Source organism: Homarus americanus, unplaced genomic scaffold, assembly GCF_018991925.1.
Source record: "Homarus americanus isolate GMGI-L3 unplaced genomic scaffold, GMGI_Hamer_2.0 scaffold55256, whole genome shotgun sequence".
Taxonomy (NCBI): Eukaryota; Metazoa; Arthropoda; class Malacostraca; order Decapoda; family Nephropidae; genus Homarus; species Homarus americanus.
The window spans coordinates 330,001-353,144 of NW_024712155.1; the positions used below are offsets into that span (position 1 = coordinate 330,001).

Consider the following 23,144-nt stretch of genomic DNA (forward strand, 5'->3'; position numbering starts at 1 on the left):
AATTTACCCACTTAAAACTTACAAACTTAACCACTTGATACTTACAAACTTACCCACTTAATACTTATAATAAAATCTCTTTTACTTATAAATTTTCCCATTAACACTTAAAAGTCTTATCTGGTCTTAATCAAGCCGCAAGAATTTCCTTCCATGAAATAAAATAAAGACATCATTAAGAAAATATTTACTGACGATAAGAACATATTAATTTATTTTCATAATTACAATAATTCGTTGTCAGGAATGTATCAATTTATTTGTCCTTCAAGAATATATATATATTTACGAAGGTATTTTGTAACCATGGTGATCGTATTAACTTTATTTTTTCAAGTATTATATAGCGTGAAGGTAATAATGGAAGTTCCGTGTCCTGGGAAACAAAGAACCCCCAAATTTTCCCTTATTTTTTCAAGTATTATGTAATTTAAGACGGACAAGGGAAGTTTCGTGTCCTAGGGAAAAAAATCGTCAAGAATCACGTGTTTTTAAACCAAGTATTATCTAGTATAAAGCAGACAAGGGAAGTCTTGTGTCCTGGGGAACGAAAGCGGCCAGGTGCGTGCCTCCATGGCGTCTTCCTGACAAGTTTATTACCATCGTCGACAATTAAAGTGGACCATTAAATATTTTCTTTGTGGGTGAATGCGAGTGTGAGTCAGCCGTCGGAAGCCACCCGCTCGGGTTTAATCTCCTGTGATTTTGTGTTTTTTTTGTTACATTACGTCCAACACTATGAGGGTGAGGCTATGAATGGTCGGCGATCTGTCTGGTGTCAGGAGAACCTCTTATTGTGGTGAGGTGTGGGTGAGCTTGTGTGTGGATGGTTGTGGGTGTACATAGGTATGGGTGTGGGTACTTGTGGAATTTGGGTGGGGATGTGTGAGTGTATGTTTGTTTCTGTGTGGGTATGTGTGTGTGTGGGGGAGGAATTGTCTGTGTGTGTGGATGTATATGTTATGTGCGTTTATGTGTATGTGTGTGCGCGTGTATGTGTGTGTGTATTCCCATGGGCGTTTGTGTGCGTTGCAACTCCTCCTTGCTTAATTAAACTCTCTTATAATTAACTCGTCTCCTCTTTGTTTGACTTTACGTTTGTCTTTTCAATTATCGTTCGTGTTTATTCCTTCCCCTTCTCCTCACATTCCTGTCCCGTGAGCGTCTCTTTAATTATTTAACGTTGGAGGCCCTTTTGGTCTCTCTCTCTCTCTCTCTCTCTCTCTCTCTCTCTCTCTCTCTCTCTCTCTCTCTCTCTCTCTCTCTCTCTCTTCTTATTCATTTATCTTCCTCCTTTAACATTTTTCATCTGTTGTTTCTTGTTCTCCTTTTCTTTAGTTCCTACAGTTATCAGATGTATGTTATTCTCCTCCTTTTATACACATTCCTCTATATACATCGTTTACTCTACCTCATGTATATATATATATAATGTAAAATCATATATCATATAAAAATCGCATTAAAAATAAATCGTAGAACTGAAAAAAATAAATTACAAGTCAATACCAAAACTTAAAGTAAACAAAAGAAAAATTATTACACGAACGTAAATAAAAAAATAAATAAAAAACACAGATTTACAAAAACGCAAATCCATAAAAATTACAAAAACGCAAATCCATAAAAATTACAAAAACTCAAACCTACAGAAAATCTAACCACAAAAACTTATAAACACACACACACACACACACACACACACACACACACACACACACACACACACACTTAGAAAAAACTTAAAAATAAAACTAAACAAAAACACAAACGATTACACTAGGAAGATCTTGACCAGGGTGGGTTAGGTTAGGTTAGGTTAGGTTGGATTATGATGGGTTAGGTTAGGTTTTGTTAAGTCAGATATTGTTAAGTTAGGTTAAATTAGCTTAAGTGTTGTTGGGTTTGCTTAGGTTAGGTTAATTTTGGTTTGGTGAGGAGTCAGGGGTAGGAGGTGAGGGGGAAGGGGGGTATTAGGATAGGCGGTGAGAGAAGGATTAAAGAGATGGGTAAATAATGGTTAAGGAAATGGGTAAATTATGGTTTAGGAAAGGGGTAAATTATGGTTTAGGAAATGGGTAAATTATGGTTAAGGAAATGGGTAAATAATGGTTAAGGAAATGGGTAAATAATGGTTTAGGAAATGGGTAAATTATGGTTTAGGAAATGGGGAAATAATGGTTAATGGTTAAATAAATGGGGCATATATGGGAAATAAATTGGGATGTAGGATTGAGGAAATAGGTATAGATAATAGAGGAAATAGGTATGAAGGATTGAGAAATGATGAATAGAGAATTAAGAAAAAAAAGATGAGAGGAAGAATCAAGAAGTGTAGCGTTAAGAATGAGAAGATATCGAACTGAAAATGGAAGACCCGAAACTGAAAGGAATTAGATGAATGAGGGAAGGATGAAAATAGGAAATAAAGGAAAGTAAAACACACACACACACACACACACACACACACACACACACACATACATACACACACACCAAGGGGCCTAGGTAACCAGAAAATACCTAAATTTTACCAAGACAACACCCAAGACTCAGAGGGAACTCCCATGACAACTTAGCCTGAGGTGCATCGTGACATCTGCAAAATTGCCTTCGGCTACCTGCAACAAATCATCTGCAACATTAGCTTTAGGGGGGGGGGGGTAGGGGGGGGGAGAGACGGAAAGGGGGTTAGGAGGGAGGGAGAGAAAGGAGCAGGAGGAGGAAGGTAGAGGAACAGGGAGGAAGGGAGGTATTTTGCACACAGCTTTAGACCTCCTTGGGCCAGTGACAGGGTTCGTGATCTCGTTAGAACATTAAAAAAAAACCACGGATGGGAAGAGGTTGCAGTGATGTTACCTGGATGAACCTGAACCTGAAGCATGGAGCGGGTCACGAGGAGAGCGAGCTGTGTAGTGGTGGTGGATGGTGATGGTGGTGGTGGTGGTGGTGGTGGTGGTGGTGGTGGTGGTGGAAGGTTACAGCTGGTGGTGGTGGAAGGTTACAGCTGGTGGTGGAGGTTCCAGCAGCTGGTGGTGGAGTGAAGGTTACAGCTGGTGGTGGAGGTAGGTGTTACAGCAGCTGAGGAAGGTTACAGCAGCTGGTGGTGGAGGAAGGTTACAGCTGGTGGTAGAGGTAGGTTACAGCAGCTGGTGGTGGAGGTAGGTTACAGCTGGTTGCAGTTAAATAATGAGGGATAATCTTCATACTTAGAAGGGAAAGGTTTGGTGAATTGATGACATGACGTAGGGTGAATAAAGAGGGAAGAAGGGGAGAGGATAATAAAAGAGACGGAGACGAGGAAAAGGGAGAAGTAAAGGGAGACGGAGGAAGACAGAGAGAGATAGAGAGATAAAGAGAGAGATCAATTGTTTAAAGAAATAAGAGAAATAGAGATAGAGAGAGAGAAATAGAGATAAAGAGAGATAAATAGACATAAATAAAAGAGATTATTAAGTGACATAGAACAGACAGTACGATATCATATAAACAGTTTATATAGACAGAAGGAAACTAAATAAATTCCGAGTGACAATTACAAAACAATAACAAAACAACAACAAAAACAAAGATAATTTCATACAATAAAAAACAAAATAACAAGAGTTTTAGGTTTTTTCTCTCTGGGTAGATAACTTGGTCTGGGTTGAGAGTTTGAGATTGGATTACGACGTTACTAGCGAAGATATGACAGATAAAGTATAATAATAAATATGTGAATAAGAGAGAGAAGTGTTTAATAAATGATCAGAAACAGAGAAGTGAAGGTGTGTGTAAACAATGATGATGTTAGTGAGAGAGAGAGAGAGAGAGAGAGAGAGAGAGAGAGAGAGAGAGAGAGAGAGAAAAAAAAAATAGGATTGAAAGTAGATATACAAGTGAACATGAAAATACATACATACCAATATCACTATCACCACAACCACAGCCACTATTGTTATCCGATCACCATCATCACTATTACCACCACTACTGTCACTATTATCGCATCATCATCATCATCATCATTTCACCATTAATATAATTCCCCTTAATATTATCTATCACCACGAACTTCGCCACAACCACTACTCAATACCACTGACTACCACCACCACCACCACAATAATAAGCTTCCTTACTTTGCGTTCTTATAAGATGAAAGTATCAGGTGTGGGCCACTGACCTTACCTGCCATCATGCGCAGGGTAACTAAACTGCTTTGCATTGTGCCGTCAGTATCAACCCGTTTCCGCTTCGATGCCTGGGTTAGGGGGGTGGGGGTGGTTGTCTTAGGTAACAATGAGTGATGATGGTGGGGGCAGTGACGGTGGAAGCATTTAAGGAGGGGAGGGGTAAGGAGAGGAGGACGGGGTAGGGGAAGGAAGGAGGGAAGGCACTAAGACTCAGCTCAACTAACTCGTCCTTCCCCTGTTGTTGTTGTTGCTAAGCTGATGGTCTGAGAGGTGGCAGAGGAAGGGGAGGCGTAGGAGTAGGGAAGGGGGGGGAGGCGGGGAGTAGGGAAGGGGAGGGGCGGGGGAGTGGTGGAAGGGGAGATGGTGCAGGAGGAGGGGGGAGGAGAGAGCAGGGAAGGGGAGGCGCAGAAGCAGGAAGGGGAGGTGGCGCAGGAGGAGGGGAGGCGTAGGAGTAGGAAGGGGGAGGCAGAAGCAGGAAAGGGAGGTGGCGAGGAGGAGGGGGGGAGGCGTAGGGAGCAGGAAGAGGGAGGCGGGCGAGGGAAGGGGAGGGGCGGGGAGTAGAAGGGGAGGTGCTGAGGAATTATCGGAGGTATTCACGCATGTTGCCCGTCTTTCACCTTCATCTGTCTCCCCAGGAATAACACTAATGTTTACCTCCCAGAATAACACCTCCCATTATGTTTACCTCCCAGTGGACGACGATGATATTTTTTAGTTAAGAATTTACTCTACAGGAGGAGGGAGGAAGTGGGGGGGCTGGAAGAGGGGTGAATAGAGAAGATGTGAGGAAAAGCGAGGGAGAGGAGGTAGTGAGGAATGATAGGGAATAGGCAAAGGGAGGATGAGAAAGACTTGATCGGGGACAAGGGATGGTAGGGGAGAGGAGGTGAGGGAAATGGGGAAGATTATATTGGAGAGGGGAATAGGGAGAGGGTAGGATAGGGAGAGGAATGAGTAAAGAGAGGGTTCAGGTGATGGAAAGGGAAAAGTGGGAGGGAAAGGGTGATGGAAGGAGGTAAAATGGAAGGGTAGGGAGAGATGAGAGACAAAGAGAAGGGAAGATAGAGGAGGGATGTGAGGGAATGGATGGGGAGGGAGAAAGATATGTGAAAGGAGAGTGAAGAAGAAGAAGTAGAAGAAGATAGGAAAGAGGAGATGGAGAAGAGGAAGGGATGGGGAGATGCAGGCCATACAAAATCTGCAGCACTGCAGCAACAAATACAACAACACACCAGCAAGTCAACAACAACACCACCACCAACACACAACAAAAACAACATGCTTTGGCACTATGCAGTAGCAAATCACCTCACCACCACCACCACCACCACCACCACCACCCTCTCACTGTTTATAATGGTAATATCGACTCAACAGTTTATACCTGCCAGACAACCTTTAAACTTACCTCCACCGACCAGGTGACTAACTACTGCCTCGCTAAGGTTATTCACACACGCAAACATTTGTAAACGAAGAGAAGAAGAGAGAGAGAGAGAATTAAAATGACAGTGGGAGAGAGGAAGAAGTGATATAAAGATTAGAGAGAGAGTAGCACTCATCAACACCCGGGTGACACAAGTGGCGCCGCCAATTTCGACGGAATAGGAATTAACAAGAAGCAAACATGTTGAAGTCGGTCTCTGTTTGGCTTTGTGAGTTATCGTGATGGAACCGTGAAGAGGATGAGGGAATGAGAGAATTTGGATGTAGGAATTAATGCCATAGAACCAAGGGACGGAGGGAGGGAGTGGAAGGAGGGAGACAGGCAGGAAGTGGAAGGAATGAAGGAATATACAACAGGAGGGAATGAAAGAGAAAGGGGGGGTGAGAAGGATGGAAGGATGTTGCTACGATGAGAGAAAAGAGTGAGGGAAGGGAGGGAAGGAGGGAAGGAGGAGAGAGAGAGAGGGTGGGAGGGCGTGTTTGTACGTAGCAACTGATGGATAGCAGTAATTACTAGGCCCCGCCCACCTGCATCGCCTCGCCAAACACTGATCAAGGCTTCTAGCACAGCCCTCTCCCTGCCTTAAACACAACCAGATGGCCAGTAAGGGCTCTGGTCTGTGTCCATCAATCGAATCTATTTTTATGACCACTGGTACTGTATCATTACCTCTGGTGGTAGTGGTGGTACTTAGTTGACACCTGGTGGTACTGTCATTACTTGTGGTGGTAGTGGTACTAAAATAACCCCCGCTTGCCATTGGCCACCTTTTACAATGATCTTTAATGGAGATTTAATAACTCATAAATTCTGAGACTTATAAAAACATAAAAAAACTCGGATCAATCACAAGTTTTAAGACATTAACTTCAAAAACTGTTAATAATTTACTCTTAAAATCAACCAACTCTGACTTAGACATTAGACAGGCACAAGACAAACAGACAGACAGACAGACAGACAGACAGACAGACAGACAGACAGACAGACAGGCAGACAGACGGAGACAGGATACATAGACAGACACAGATACATGACTAGGTAAACAACAGACACAAAACGAAGCAAATAACAATAACATGAGTAGGCAAACAATAGACCCATGGCTGTATAAACAAAGGCGTGACTAAGCAAACAAAAGAGAGAGAGAGGAATCATCTTAACAAACGCGTAATAAACCACGACAACAAACACGTAATAAACCACGACAACACAGACTTAATAAACCACGACAACAAACACGTAATAAACCACGACAACACAGACTTAATAAACCACGACAACAAACACGTAATAAACCACGACAACACAGACATAATAAACCACGACAACAAACACGTAATAAACCACGACAACACAGACATAATAAACCACGACAACAAACACGTAATAAACCACGACAACACAGACTTAATAAACCACGACAACAAACACGTAATAAACCACGACAACACAGACTTAATAAACCACGACAACAAACACGTAATAAACCACGACAACACAGACTTATATATCTAGTTAAGTTGAATTTTCAGTGTACTATATATTCCACCCCATCAACCTATGTCCAAGGAAGAAGGAGAAGGAAGGGAAGGAGGAGGAAGCGAGAAGGACGGGAAGGAGGAGGAAGAAAAGGAGGAAGAAGGAGAAAGAGGAAGAGGAGGAGGAGAAGGAAGAAAGGGAGGAGGAAGAGGAGGGGGAGGACGAGAATGAGAGGAAGAGGAGAGTAGGTTGTAATGGGTCACAGCAGAGAGGGTTTCAACGCTCCTACCGCCAAGCTCTGATAATCTACAACAGACATAAAGGAAACAGAAGTAGCACAAGCACCCAATAACTCTTGGGGGGTTATTCTTAGTTGTTTAGTTTACCAGCGCTCAAGTGTGTGTGTGTGTGTGTGTGTGTGTGTGTGTGTGTACAGGTAGTCACGCACATAGCGATAGAGCCAACGCAGGTACACGTCATGACCCTCACAACCTGATACTGAACACACACACACACGCACACATACACACGTGGACGTAATGAATAACTCATGTCTTTTACAGTATAGGTGACGAATTGGTGGGCTGAGGAGGGTGTAAAGGGAGGGCGGTGCGTAGGGGAGAGGTGCAGTGTGGGGAGGAGTGTGGTAGAGTGGGGAGGAAAGTGTAGTATGGAGAGGGCGGCGGCGTAGGAAAATAGTATTGTGTATGGTAGCGGAAGAAATAGTTAGAAGTAAGGGGGGAGAGGGGCGAGGAATAAATAGGGGGAAGAAGGAACGGAGGATAGGTGAAAGGGTAAGAGTAGTGAAGGAGGAGAGAGAGAGAGGGAGGTTGGCAAGGAGTAGAAAGAGGGAGGGAAGGAAGGAGGGAGGGAGGAAACCAAAGCCAAGAATCAGAAAAACAACAGAGGAATCAGACACAGCCTAGTGACACCGCCTTCCCCCTCCTCCCAACCCCTCCCAATCCTCAACCCCCCCCAACTCCCCAGCCCACGATTACTGACAGAACCTAGTGCAAATTACTTAATAATTACACCCTGAATATAATTTAGTGTTATTAAATGAAGCTAGAAGGAGGAGAAAGGTAATTAGAAAACACTTCTTTGTCTCTGGTAGTAATTATGAGTGCCCTTGTGGCCAGAGTAAATAAAACCTCAACTGGCAACTTGGGGTAATGTGAGATGAGTAAATGAGTGAAGTCAGGTGGAGGTGAGGAAGGAATGGTAGCAGGAGGATAGAGGGAGAGGAGAAGGTGAAAGAGGATGGGGAGAGGATAGAGGAGGAGGAGGTGCAGGAAGAGGAGGAGGAGGTGCAGGAAGAGGGAAACATGAAAGATGAGGAAGAGTAGGAGGAAATAAAAGAGGAGGAGGAAGAGGAGTAGGTGGTGGTTTTGATGGTGACTAGGAAGAAGGAAGATGAGATAAGGAGGATAAACTAAGGGAGGGTAAACAGGATGAAGAGTTAAAAGATGTGAAGATAAACGGAAATAATAAATTCAAAGGAGATGGTAAACAGGAAGAATAAGGAGGGAGGCGAGGAAGACGGAAGAGGAGGGGAAAGGAGGAAATGTAATGGGAGGAGAATGATGGGTTAAGAATGAAGGAAGGAAGAGGAGGAGGAGGAGGAGGAGATATAATGACAGAAGAAGGTTGGGTTTAGGAGGAAGGAAGGAGGAGGGAGAAGGAAGAGATATAATGGTAGAAGAAAGATGGGTCTAGGATGAAGGAAGAAGAAGGAGGGAGGAGAAGAAGGAGGGAGTGTCATGGATGAGAGAAAAAACATCTATTTACGGTAAAGTCTTGAGGTATTGTTGACACCATTCTGGTCACCGTCTTGACTTAATAACATAAATGTACCTGATTATTAATACACGTAAGTTATATTTTATCTCTAACTGGTAAGGACGGAAAGCTTCTACTTTAGCCTACAGTCACTGCGTAATTTCGTCGCCATTGAAGCCACTGACTTTACTTATTAGCGTAAATGAGGTAATTATATTCATTATCACATCCTTATCGTACAGTCTGCGTAATTTCGTCGCCATTGAAGCCACTGACTTTACTTATTAGCGTAAATGAGGTAATTATATTCATTATCACATCCTTATCGTAGTAAAAAATATCTTTGAGAGTGTTTGTGTGTGTGTCTGTTCTGGGCAGCCGAAACGGCACAATCGTTTTTCATCAAACTTGGTGGAAAAATCGCAAAATATTCGTAGAGTGGAACAAACCTGGTCTCATGTCGATGGATTCTTTAGGAAGGCATTAATTAACCATTTTATTTACGCTGGAAAACGATGTCTCTGTACGCTGTCAGCCGGCCGGCGGATGCGCGCTAGCCAAGCACGAGCATTCGAACTTTCACGCTTTGGTAAACTGTACCACCGGACTCGCCGCCTTCGTGCCCGGTCGAAGGGCCCACGATCACTTGTTAATTTCTATAGTCTGTTTACTCGAACCTTATAACTGAGGCCTGGGGGGGGGTGGGGGGCAGTTTGTAACAAGGCAGCTGGGTTGGCTGGTGGACGCACACCTGATTCACTACAGATCTTTAGTATTTAATCCATCGTATTTATACTCTCTCATATCCTTCCTTCTTATGTTTATTTGTTTAATAAAATACTGTGGTCGTGTGTGTGTGTGTGTGTGTGTGTGTGTGTGTGTGTGAACCAGGTCAGGATCAATGGGCGTCATCAGCTGTGTTGAGAACTTGTGTGTCACCTTTGGCTACGTACAATCCGCCTCCCTGAACTTGAGTTGTTGAGTGGAAGCCGTTTGTCTACGGACGAATGAACGGACAGGTGGATGGAATAACGGACAGGTGGATGGATAAATGGATGAACAGATGGTCAGGCGGATGGATGGGCAGGTGGGCGAAAGGACGGATGGATGGATAAATGGATAGACGGATAAATGGATGGATAGATGGACGGATAGGTGGACGGATGGACGGACAAATGGTCGGATGACAGACAGATAGACAGACAAAACGTACATATGGTCAGACAGACAATAAAAAATAAATAAAATTCCATAATAAAAAATAAATAAAAAAAAACACATCTGAGAAAAATTAAAATAAAGAAAAAATTAAATAGAAATAAAGTTAAACAAGAAAAAAAAATAAGATGATAAAAATAAGTGAAATACAAAGGTACAGGACAAAATAAAATAGAATGGTAGAGTAAAATTCGGAGGAGACAAGTAGCGTGATAAAGCAACGTAGGAAGAGAGAGAGGGAGTGAAAAGTGGGAGAGAGGAAGTGAGAAGGGGGAGAGGGAGTGAGAGGAAACTGGGGAAACAGATGGGAGTAATGATAACAGACTGTGTGTGTGTGTGTGTGTGTGTGTGTGTGTGTGTGTGTGTGTTGCTGGTGAAAAGGAGAGAGAGAGAAAGAGAGGTGTAAGGAGAAAGGAAAGAGAAAAGTAAATAATAATGAGAGAGAGGGAGAGAAAAATGGACAAGGAAAGAGAGAGAAAGCAATGAAGGGAAAGAGAAAGAGAAATATAGATAATACGAGAGAGAGAGAAAAAGTCAGAAGAATAAAGAGAGAAAGAGATGCAAATAGATACACACAGAGATGAAAGTCAAGAAATAACAAAGGGAGAGAGAGAGAGAGAGAGAGAGAGAGAGATTAACGACATTCATCCGGTTGTTTGTTTTGGTAGCGAAGAGGTTCTAAACATTTGTAAGATAAACTGTAAAGGCCAGGTGATGAAGGGAGAGGAGAGGGTGAGAGAGGGGTGAGAGAGAGAGAGAGAGAGAGAGAGAGAGAGAGAGAGAGAGAGAGAGAGAGAGAGAGACTTAAAAAACAATATACAAATCTCTTTCTCATATCGACTGTTTTTTCCTTCCAATAATACACATAATACACACACATACACACATACACACATAATACATAACCACATACATCATCTACACATACATACATATACAGTAGACAACCATACATGCATCACACATCCAAACATAAGTCGTAAAACACTTCGTACTTTGAAAGTCTGTAGGTGAAAGTTTATAGCAAAGGTGAAAGTAGATGATGGTGAAAGTAGATAATGGTGAAAGTAGATGATGGTGAAAGTAGATGATGGTGAAAGTAGCTGATGGTGAAAGTAGGTGAAAGTAGCTGATGGTGAAAGTAGATGATGGTGAAAGTAACTGATGGTGAAAGTAGATGGTGAAAGTAGATGATGGTGAAAGTAGCTGACTGATGGTGAAAGTAGCTGATGGTGAAAGTAGCTGATGGTGAAAGTAACTGATGGTGAAAGTAGATGATGGTGAAAGTAACTGATGGTGAAAGTAGCTGATGGTGAAAGTAACTGATGGTGAAAGTAGATGATGGTGAAAGTAGATGATGGTGAAAGTAGCTGATGGTAAAAGTAGCTGATGGTGAAAGTAGATGATGGTGAAAGTAGCTGATGGTGAAAGACCTTGAATGAAAGTAGAGTAAAAGAAAGGAACTAATTTTCTCGTTAATGTTATTATTTTATTTTTATTTGACGTTTTTATTGCTGTTGTTGTTGTTGTTATTATTATTATTGTTGTTTTTATTGTTGGTGTTGTTGTTATTGTTGTTGTTTTTGTTATTTAGTATTGTTGTTGTTGTTGTTGTTGTTGTTGTTGTTTTTGTTATTACTGTTGTTGTTGTTGTTGCTGCTGTTGTTGTTGTTGTTGTTGTTGTTGTTGTTGTTGTTGTTGTTCTCTTGTAACCTACATCTTCATCCTGGAATTCCCTTGTGGTGTGCTTCAAGGATGGAGGAGATGGGGAGATTATTGGGGTGAGGGTGTCTGGGGAGGATAGGAGGGGTTGATGGGGAGGATAGGAGAGAGGGGGCGGTTAAGAAGGACAGGGGAGGAGGTGTAGTTGGAATGATAGGAAGAATAGGAGGAGAAGAAAGAGAAAGATTATACTAAAGGAGGGAAAACGAAGGTATAAAGCCTTAGAATTGAGGGAGAAGGAAGGAAGGAAGGAAGGAAGGAAGGAGTGAAGAGGGAAAATAGATAGAAGAACGGCATTAGACAAAGAAGTAGAACTAGATAGATGGAGGAAAGTAGTGAGAGACGTGGGAGAGAGAAGAGGTAGGGAAGTGAGATGATGGAATAACTTACGTCCCCAAGATCTGTGTATGGTAAAACGGGTTAGAATACATTGAGACACCGCCTTCAAACGTCAATCTCTATTCCTTCGACTCGATTCCTTTTTCTTCCGAGTTCTGGATGAGATTGATCGCCGAAGTGGGGGGGGTGATGGAAGGAAGGAAGGAGAGTTAGGAGAGGATGGAAGGGGGGATGGTACTGGTGGGAGAGTAGTTGAAAGGGGAGAGAGTGGAAGGGGAGAGAGTGGAAGGGGAGGGGTACAAATGGAAGAATTGAAAAAAAAAGTGACAGAGTTGAGGAGGATTTGATCAGATAGGCTGGGGGTGGATAAAGGGTGCAAATGGCGATGGATTAGCTACGGGAGGGGAGGTGTAGGATTCTCTGGGGGTATTATCTAAGGGGTCATGGATCACCCTTAAGATAAACTCTGGGGGTGAAAGATAGGGTTCTGGGGGGTATATCTTTCATGGGGTATTATCAAGGGTTATGAATCACCCTCAGAGATTATCAGGGGAGCCAGAAAAACTCTCGAATTATATAATTATGATCTGGGGTATAATTTTTTTTTCTCGCTATAGACAAGAAACGGACGTGTTCTTATCCTCGGTGTGTGTGTGTGTGTGTGTGTGTGTGTGTGTGTGTGTGTGTGTGTGTGTGTGTGTGTGTGTGTAAACAGCTGTATGCACACAGCCCTACATACATTCATCACACACACACACACACACACACACTGGGTTCCCTGAGAGTAAACATAGATGTATCTCAAACATATTGCAGTAAAGGGAACGATAAATATAACAGATAAATACTGACACAAAGGAAGGGAAGAATAAATGGGAATAAATGTGGAATAGGTGAAAATTGGACAGGTGGTGTGAAGGGACATCTAGATTAGAGGGAGACAGAGAGAATGAGGTGGAGTTTGGAAATAATTGTTTTTGACATTAAATAAGATGGAATGGAAGATCAGGAATTAATTGAATGTGTTTTGACATAGATTTAGATATAGATAGATAGATAAGGGGTTTTGGATAGATAATTAGATAGACGATGGAATATTTTGGTGGAAGTTGGAAATAATTTTTTTTATAATTAGATTTAGAAAAATGAATAAATTAGGAAATAACAAGAAAAAAGTGGTAATTTTGGTTCAAGAAAAATATATAAAATTATAGAAAGAAAAAAAAAATTAAAACAATAGTAAAAAGAAAACCAAATTATCAGTATGATTTATTGTGGTTTATAAAAGTGTCTAGGTAAAGAAAATGGTTGGAAAGTATTAGGAAAACTTTTAAGACAATTTTAGGACAATTCTTGACCTTCCCCCTCCCTGTTGACCTCTTCATATGACTTAACCCTTTCTTCTACCCTTCCCCTCCTCCATTTTATTCAAGTTTTATGCCTTTCTTCTACTTTATTCTCAGTTATGTCTCTCCCCTCCGTCTCTTAATGTTCCCCCTTTCTCCTTCCCACTTTCATTCTATTTCCTTCATTTATTTTTCACATTTCCTTTCTTCTTTTTGTTAGGATTTTCTCTTTCACCCTTTTATTGCACTTTTTTATTGCCTTGTTTATCGCTAATTCTTAATTCCATCGTAATTTTAGTTTAAGTGTTTGTAGAGTTTATCATTATGTGTACAGGAATTTCCAGGTATTTTTTCGTTGATAGTTAGAAAATATTTAAACCTTTTCATTATTATTTTTTTCTTCTGGTATATTTAACATTGATTTGGGTATTGTGTTGCCAGTGTTAATAAGTTTATTTTGGTTTAATTATCTTAGATTTGTTAATTATGTTAGTTTTTGTCAATAAGTTGTTGCTACCTGTTGTTAATTATCTTAGAATTAGTAAGGAATTTTAAGATTTTTTTTAATTTACATTGTTGGATTTAAGTTAATGTAATTATCTTAACCTAACTTAAACTAACCACACCTAAGCTAACTTAAATAAACCCAACCCAACCCCTGTTTTTATGGTTTCAGATGCAGTATTATCTTAAGTCCATGAAATAATAACATTGATTATTTACATTTAATCTGCTAATCATTTGTTCGTAAAGAAAGGGATTAATTGGGTTAAAGTCTGGGCACATATTTAATAACTAAACTAGATAATTAAATAACTAGATAATTAAATAACTAAACTAAATAACTAGATAACTAGATAAATAACTAAATAACAAGATAATTAAATAACTAAATAACAAGATAATTAAATAACTAAACCGCGATTAGCTGGAATCGCATGAAAAAATAACTAAACTAAATAACTAGATAACTAGATAAATAACTAAATAACAAGATAATTAAATAACTAAATAACAAGATAATTAAATAACTAAACCGCGATTAGCTGGAATCGCATGAAAAATCTTGGAAATTTACAGACTACGGGAAACGAGTTACCTTGTTAATCTAATTAGAAATGATGTTGAGGTATTAATAGGTAAAAATTAAAGGTAGGAGGGCCAAGGGCAGGTAGGTACGAGGGTGGATGAATGAAATTAAAAGGTGTTGGTCCCATAAGAGATAACACCATCAGGGAGGAATATGGTTAAAAAAAGCCCGGATATGTTTGTTGTGTAGTGGTTCCTTGATTGGATACCTTGATTGATTGGTTGATTGATTGTATACCTTGATTGATTATTTAACATATTACAAAATGTTAATTAATTCATTGAAGAACATAATAGAACATAGTGACCACCTTGTCTAGTACCTGAGTTACCTTACCATACCTGTAATTAGGCGTTAGAAGTGCGGCTCACCTGTACAGATTCTTACCTGTAGGTCAGTTCATTTAGGGGATGAGTTATGGTAATATTAGATTTTAAGTTAAATTTCTTATTATTAATATTTGTGTTATTGTATTTTTTTTAAATTCTTTTGTCTATATGTTCGTTATTATTATTAATAGTAGTAGTAGTAGTGTAGTAGTATTCATTATTTCTATTACTAGTACTACTTACACTACCACTACTACATTTTCTACTACTACTACTACTACTACTACTACTACATTAGTGATTCTTCTATATTCACTAATATTACTTCAGTTATCAGTATTACATTTGCTTCTTAGTATCGAGCCAAGATGATAAACAACTTGAGTGACCTTGTAGTAAACATGCCGCAGGTGAGGGACGACACACACACACACACACACACACACACACACACACACACACACAATAATAATTCAACACTACGACAAGACAATTACGTGAATTGAAATCATGTAATTACTCTTCTAATTAGCCTCGTTCTGTAATTAATGATAGGTAATTAAGAAAGATTCAGTAGCCAGCGAGAACGTCATTAGCTTGGCTCACTGATGACTGCCAATGAGTACTCAACATGCAAACCTGTTATTAAGAGGAAAAATTTAGTATAAGCAACATGCAATCTCTCTCTCTCTCTCTCTCTCTCTCTCTCTCTCTCTCTCTCTCTCTCTCTCTCTCTCATTATTAAAAAACAATTTTTTTAAGTCTGAATTTAAGTTATCTTTTTAATTTATTTATACAAATTTTTTGCGAAGGAATTTAACTCGTTTCCATTTTTTTTAAAGTCTGAATTCAACTTCCTTATTTAGTTGTGTATATAATTTTACTTATTTATATTTATTCACCTGATAAAAGCCCAAATCTGTTCTTTTTTAGTTATAAATTGTGTACCAATGTTTACTTTTAAAAAATTAATTTCCAGCATTTGTTTTTACTGGATATTTATTGCCAATTTACAGAAAAAATAATGTTTACATTTAATTTCCTTCAATGTAAATGATATTTAATAGAATTTATATTTATAAAAATATCGTAAGTTCAAGGCGAAAACGGAAAAAAATCTAATACAACAATTGTGTAAATATTGTATAGATTGTAACTGTGAAAATCTGTTAGGTATTATATCATAAACTGACTTGGGTTGTAATTGTACAAAAATCTTAATGTTGCAAAGGTGTAAAAATATTAATTTAGATATGAATAAAACATTGTTGGTTGCAAGTGTGTAAAATACCTTAAATTAAAGCACTCTAATAATTATGAAAGTGTATAAGATGAACAAAATAGTAAATTGTAAAAACTCTAAGGTAAAACTAAGTCAGAAATTTCGTAGGCTGTAAAAAACTACATCACAAGTTGTAAATCGTAGGTGTATAAGTGTGTAAGTGTAAACGTATACTGCAGAGTTGTAAGTAATCGTAAATCAAGACAAATACACCCGAGTTAGGAATGTATAAGTGAATGTTTGTAAATATTTGTAAAATTTTGTAAATGAGTCGTGAATATGAGAGTTCAGCTGTTGATGTAAACACGTTGAGTCATTTACATGTTTACGAGACTGAGATTATGTTCTGCCTGCCAAGTATGTGGACTTCTTCTGCCGTGTTTATCGCTATGTCTGCTGTTGTCTCTGCCGTTGTCATTACCGTTGTGTCTGTTTCATGTCTGCCTTAGCCGTCTGCCATTACAGCTGCCGTGAGACTCGAGGATGGTGCTCCCTCCTGACGGCTGGAGGCTCCTGGACTCCTGGTCACCCTAGACAACACGGAGACTGGAACTAAGAGGACCTCCCCAGCAGGTCTTCTTGGTCAGAGCACCTGGTCCCTGTTCATCTCTCTCCTGCAGGACTTTGAAAGGCTCTCGTATCAAACACAGGAGTCCTCGAGAATCATGTAGACAACTAAAGTGAATTCCTATATCGTCTTAAATAGAATGGCTTCACTCCCCAAGAACCAAAACAGCTGATTGGATTCATTTGGATTCACAACAAAAACCTTAACAGTTGACTCGATTTTATAGTGCTTTCGATGCAATAGATTTGAAACCAAAGGACGTAAACAACTTACTGGATTCATCTGGATTCACAAAAAAAACGTAAAATACTGACCGGATTCATCTGGATTCACAACATAAAAACGTAAACATCAGGCTAAGTCGGGCCGGATAATTTTTTACCCTGGAGGCTTACTGTCAAGGCGCAGACTACTAAACTTGACTTACTGAATGAAAGCTCGGGGCAAAATTATGTGAAGAACCGTATAATTCTTCAGTCCACCTCCAAATGGACACTTAATCGTGTATATTTACATAACGATAGAGACACAAACCTTGAATGGAGTTATCTCGAAGTCGTTTATATACTGTCTGGTTACGTATTCAAGACAGTGACTTAGATGTGTATGAAATCAGAAGACGGGAATATAGTGACAGAGGAAGAGAGAGAGAGACCTCAAAAAGCTGGAAGGGAGCGGGAACACACACACACACACACACACACACACACACACACACACACACACACACACACACACTCACTCACACTGCTGTACGTGCTTTGTAATAAAACAGAATTCTATATGAAGTTTGGAGGCGAGCGTGGTAGAGTTGAGGTACTGTGGCCAACATCGACCACCTCCACCCCACCAGCGAGATTTAATGGATAAAAGCAACTGTGTGTCTCTCCCGTGGTGGATGTTGAGTGAAGGTAGTTGTGTTTTTGTCCAATATTGTTGTTTATGGGATGTTTACTACTACTACTACTACTACTACTACTACTACTACTACTACTACTACTACTACTACTACTACTTTTTTTAACATGGCCTCCAGCCTTCCCCAATAGCCACACCTTCGCTGCCATTTTATTGCCTTAAGATTAAATATCCTAATACAAAGGTAACTAACATAGCTGTGTTGAGTTATAGTTGAGTTGTGACTGTTGCCTCATAGTCAATATCTGCTACAGTTGTCGGCTTTGGGGCCGACGATCTCGTTCCCCTGAGGCAGAGCAAAGCAGACCTTAGCAGAGAGAAGGACAGTCGACATCTTAACCAGGCTGTAACGTGGCTTCTGGGCTCTGCTTCCGTTCAGATAACACCTTCTCGAGTCTGGCGTAGAAACATCTTGCACTTGGTCGCATCCCACCAGAGATTGTGAACACCAGAGGAGTGAAGCTGCCTTGATCAACATTCAGAATTCTCTCCCCGTATGCCCTGATGTTCTCATTCTCGTTCGTCCTGTGTGCAGCATCGGGAGCTAGGTTACTACTACTACTACTACTACTACTACTACTTAAATACTTAACCTCTATATGCTGGAGTTCTTATCTCTGTTATTTACAACTTACAACCATAACAACTACTGCATAAATCTATAGGTTTTGACGAGTGTCTGTACCGCTACTGTCTACAACAATTCCGTCTACCACAATCGCTTACTGTGTGACTGTTGTTATTGTTGTTGAAATTGTAACATTTGTGTCTGTATTTTTGCAGCAATAAGATGTTGTGTTGTGTATTTGTTTTGTATCAGTAACCGTTGTAAGAGAGGTTTTCTGTTATTTGTAAATATTACCATTTTCTGTGAATTAATTACAAAAGTTGTATATCCTTTGTAATAATACTTATTTTTGCATTGTATGTGAATTACAATATTTTCACATAACGTGTAATAGTTTGTTATCATTTACTATTATGTAATTTTATGTAGAAGTTTTGTGTTACAGAGATGTATTTGTTTTGGTCAGCGGGATTAATCTTGTTCCATCCATTGCTCCAGATATATTTTGAATTATTTTAACCGTGAGGGATTATGAGTGAATACCAAGTAATACTTTTATGAACGGAGGAAGATAATCATTACAGGATTAAGGTGGATAATAACCAAATTATCCGAGTCTGAGAACAATTGTGTATTATTATTGTTTGTGTTTTTATTTACTGTAAATAGTGTTGTTTGTTTAAATCGGTAGTTGTTTTAGTTTTTTTTATATCCTGATCAAGTTATAGAATTTAATGATGTAGAATTTAGTGAATGGTTGCCTTGGGTTTAGCTTTTCATAATAGAGGCAGCAGGGATTGTCTACATGGTTCTGATCTGTTAACCGAAGTCGTTATATGAGAGTTAAGTCTGTTTATTGGACCAAGAGGGTTGAGGCGACTACTGAGAGGAGATTTATTACTAGTGGCTGTGATTATATTCTATAAATATTGATATTTTAACCACTATTGAGTATAATCACTTCTACCATTACCTATAACTACTTCTACAACTACTAATACCATTGTCAACTGTAACCACCTCTACTACCACTACCACCACCATTTACAACCACAACTACCGCCATTTATAACCATTACTACCAACAATACATACAACCACAACTACCACCACCATTTACAACCATTATTACCACCACTACTTACAACCATAACCACCACCATCACCCACCAACAACAAAAACCACTACCACTACCATCACCCACAACTACCACCATCACCTACCACCACCTACAACCACAACTACTACCACCATTACTAACCTCACCTCGTCTCCTCCTCCCCCACAGACACGCTCCGGATCGTCAAAGACCACACGTACGGTACTCAGGACGACACGAAGGAGGGCGGCTGGGACGGTATGGTTGGAGAGCTCGTCAGAAAGGTAAGTCTGGTCTTCCTCCTCCAGGTATTCTTTGTCTTGTTTACCTGCGATTGTGATTTTAGGTGATTTTGTCATGTTTTGGGGGATTGTGTTTGTTTTAGGTAATTTTGAGTGTTTTTAGGTGATATTGTCTTGTTTTAGGTAATTTTGAGTTTGTTTTAGGTAATTGTGAGTGTTTTTAGGTGATTTTGCCTCGTTTAAAGGTGATTTTGTCATAAAGGGGGAGAGTCTTGTTTAAGGTGTGTGTATCATGTGGTTTATTTTAGGTGATTCTCTGCATTAAGGTGAGTACAGTGGTGTTTAAAGTGCTTGTGTTGTGTTTTAAAGGTAACTATATCTTTAATTTTTAGGTGATCTGCCTTGTGTAAAAGAGTTTATCGTGTCTGTAAGGTTACATTAGGTTTAAGGTGATTTTTCGTGTGTTAAAGTGAGTATCGTTTTTAAAGGTAATTGTAATTGTTATTTAAGGTAATTTTATCGTCTGTTTTTATTTCTTTATTTTTATGCATTACGGAGACTATCAAGATACCTCGGCCATCTCTTGATACAACTCATTCCTGCCATCACCCCGACCGCCCAAACTCTCACCTGCCCTCATCTACCGCTCACCTGCCCTTACCTGCCCTCATCTACCCCTCACCTCCCCTCACCTCCTCTAATCGATCCCTCACATAACCTTCCCTGCCTTCTTTTACCCTTACCTTTCCTCACCTGCTTACACCTGCCCTCACCTGCCCTCATCTACCTCTCACCTGCCCTCCCTGCCCTCACGTACCCCCTACCCTGACCTATCCTCACTTGTATTGATGGGATGATACAGGAAGCTGGTCACACGTCATCTCTGATATATGAGAGAACTTCCTTGTGTGTGTGTGTGTGTGTGTGTGTAAACCATTTTTTTTTACATCTTGTGTCAGAACTACCACCATCCCTTTATATTGACGACAAAGGTAACCGTACAGTAAGTATAACCAGGTATGTTCAGTATACGTCGTAGGTATAACCAGATGATTATACTAAGTAATATACCCTTGTGGCATACTCAGTAGTTGTATCAATTAATGTCTTAAACCAAATATAATAGGTCAGTTAATTATAACATGGAGATATACTCAAGATATACCCCATGAGATATACCCAGGCGATATACCCAGCAGAAGAGTATATACAGGCTAGTTGTCCCTCCTCTCCCTCACCATCACCGCTGCCTTGAGACAAATGAGAAGGATATATAAGGTGTCTTGTTATCTCTTCCCGCTGTTACGTCTTTATTGCTGTGACATATAGTGATGTATTGTAGGGTGGGTGGGGGGGGGGATGAGGTGTGTGGGTGAGGTGTGTGGGTGAGGCCTGGAAGAGGTGAGTAAGAGGATGTGGAAGAGGGAGAGGGTGTGGGTAATGAGGAAAATGGGAAAGAGGATGTATAAGGAGAGAGGCACTTGAGAGAGAGAGAGAGAGAGAGGTTTGGGTGGGTTAGTTAACTTAGGTCGGGGAAGCTCAAGACACCTGAAGGAAGTTCGGGGCTTTGTAAACTTGAGGGAATCGAGGAAGTTTAGGCTTTTTACAAAATTGTGAGATGCCTGGAAGTTCTAGATGGTGTAGAACTTCCTTAACCCTTAGATAGTCGGGCGGTGTAGAACGTTTAGGTCCTGAAAGTTCAAAGTCTTGCATTTAAACTTAACCCTGATAAGTTTTAGAGGGATGTAGAACTGTGAGACGTGTGGAAGTTCAGAGTTTTACGGTAAACATTCTTGACGGCGTAGAACTTCTCAATCTTGGGCATTCGAGGCATTATAAAAGCTAAGGGACCCCTGGAAGTTGGGCTCCGTAAAGTGCAAAACAGGAGGACCTGGAATGGAGCTCTGTCGTCTTGGTCGTCTTCACCGTCGTCGCCGCCGCTGTGGTGTAGCCAAAACTCGTCGTGGAGGAGCCTATAATGCAGTCTAGACCAGCCATGCCAGTCCTCTCACGGAAATACCTCCAGACTAAACGACTGACAGACACCGGATGTAGACCCAGGGAGGCTGCAACTAAAGGCTCTCCATGTAAATGATCTGAAACTAAGTTGATTGTTGATGTTGTTGTCTAGAACGAGAAGCTGGAATGAGAAGTTATCTCTCTCTCTCTCATTCGTTTATCTAGCATGAATGTGAAATATTATAGTTTAATTCATACATTTATATGTCATTTAACTTTGTAAAACATAAAGATTCACAATATCGTAATAATCATCTATGAAATCAGACCCATATTAAAATAAAGAAACACAAATAGAAAGGAATGCAGTATCGATGGTCACTGACAGACTCTTAAGGTGGGAGTAAACAGATGAAGCCACTAATAAACTTATACAGTCAACAGTTTATCAAGAGAAGAGTTTCTTTATCTACCGCACCTTCCCAAATGTCACAATAATGGAGACTAAACACCAAGGAACTATGCTTGCTTGTGTGCCTGTTAAGCCAAGCGATAGTGTCACAGTCTGCTTGCACGTGCATCGTATATTTTTCTTGTCTTTATTACCTTTCTTCTCTGTCTCTGGTTTCCGTAAGAGACTCCGTTTGTTTACGTTCACTGACAGTCTATTACGAATAACACTAATCGCTACATCCCAAAGTCTAACGCCTGACTCGTTATCAAATACTGCAACAAAACCCTCCCCAAAAAGGTGTGTCCTTCAGCTCTGATGGTTAATGGAGCAGGAAGTGGATCTAACTCGGTGACAAACTGGAAGAAACCAGGACCTGCCCACACTAATTTCCTCTCCTATGTCTTGCCAGCGGGTCCAGGTTACCACGTATTAGAGGCTGGGTGGCTGGCTACCTGGTTGGCTGGTTGACTGGTTGACTGGCTAGCTAGCTGGCGGATTGGCTGGCTGACTTGCTTGCTTACTGTTTGGCTGGCTTGTTGATTGGGTGGCTAGCCAATTAATAAGCCAGCCAGTTGAAGACGTTATAGGGCCGGAGTTGCTTCCTACAGTATCATGTAATAATTTACTCCTTGGATATTTGAGACTAAACACTGAGTACATCTGACAGCTGACGAACACGAGTACAGCTGACGAACATGAGTACATCTGACAGCTGATGAACACGAGTACATCTGACAGCTGACGAACACGAGTACATCTGACAGCTGACGAACACGAGTACATCTTACAGCTGACGAACACGAGTACATCTTACAGCTGACGAACACGAGTACATATGACAGCTGACGAACACGAGTACATCTGACAGCTGACGAACACGAGTACATCTGACAGCTGACGAACACACTAGAGTAAAGAAAACACAAAGTCTTTTAGAATAGTCCAATAAGGTGAACTGTTTGGCCAGAACCTTCTTTGATGTTCAACCAAAGAGAGTTGAACCTTTTATCCATAGTGTTTAGAGTGGAATAAATTTGAAGAGAGGATACACAGCTCACTATCACCACTATCACCATCACCAGTACCACCATTATCACTATCACCATCAGCAGTACCACCATTATCA

General features: G+C 40.4%; 1 protein-coding gene across 1 annotated transcript in view; it reads left to right on the forward strand.

Annotated features, from left to right (window-relative positions):
- The window catches only part of LOC121859460 (glutamate receptor 1-like), a gene marked incomplete at its 3' end in the record, with an annotated part of 289,141 nt that overhangs the window by 190,413 nt on the left and 75,584 nt on the right, over nucleotides 1–23,144 (forward strand). Inside the window, exon 9 of the mRNA XM_042356285.1 lies at nucleotides 19,553–19,647. Within this exon, the coding sequence (XP_042212219.1) occupies nucleotides 19,553–19,647 (95 nt within the window). The remainder of the gene's footprint in view (nucleotides 1–19,552; nucleotides 19,648–23,144) is intronic.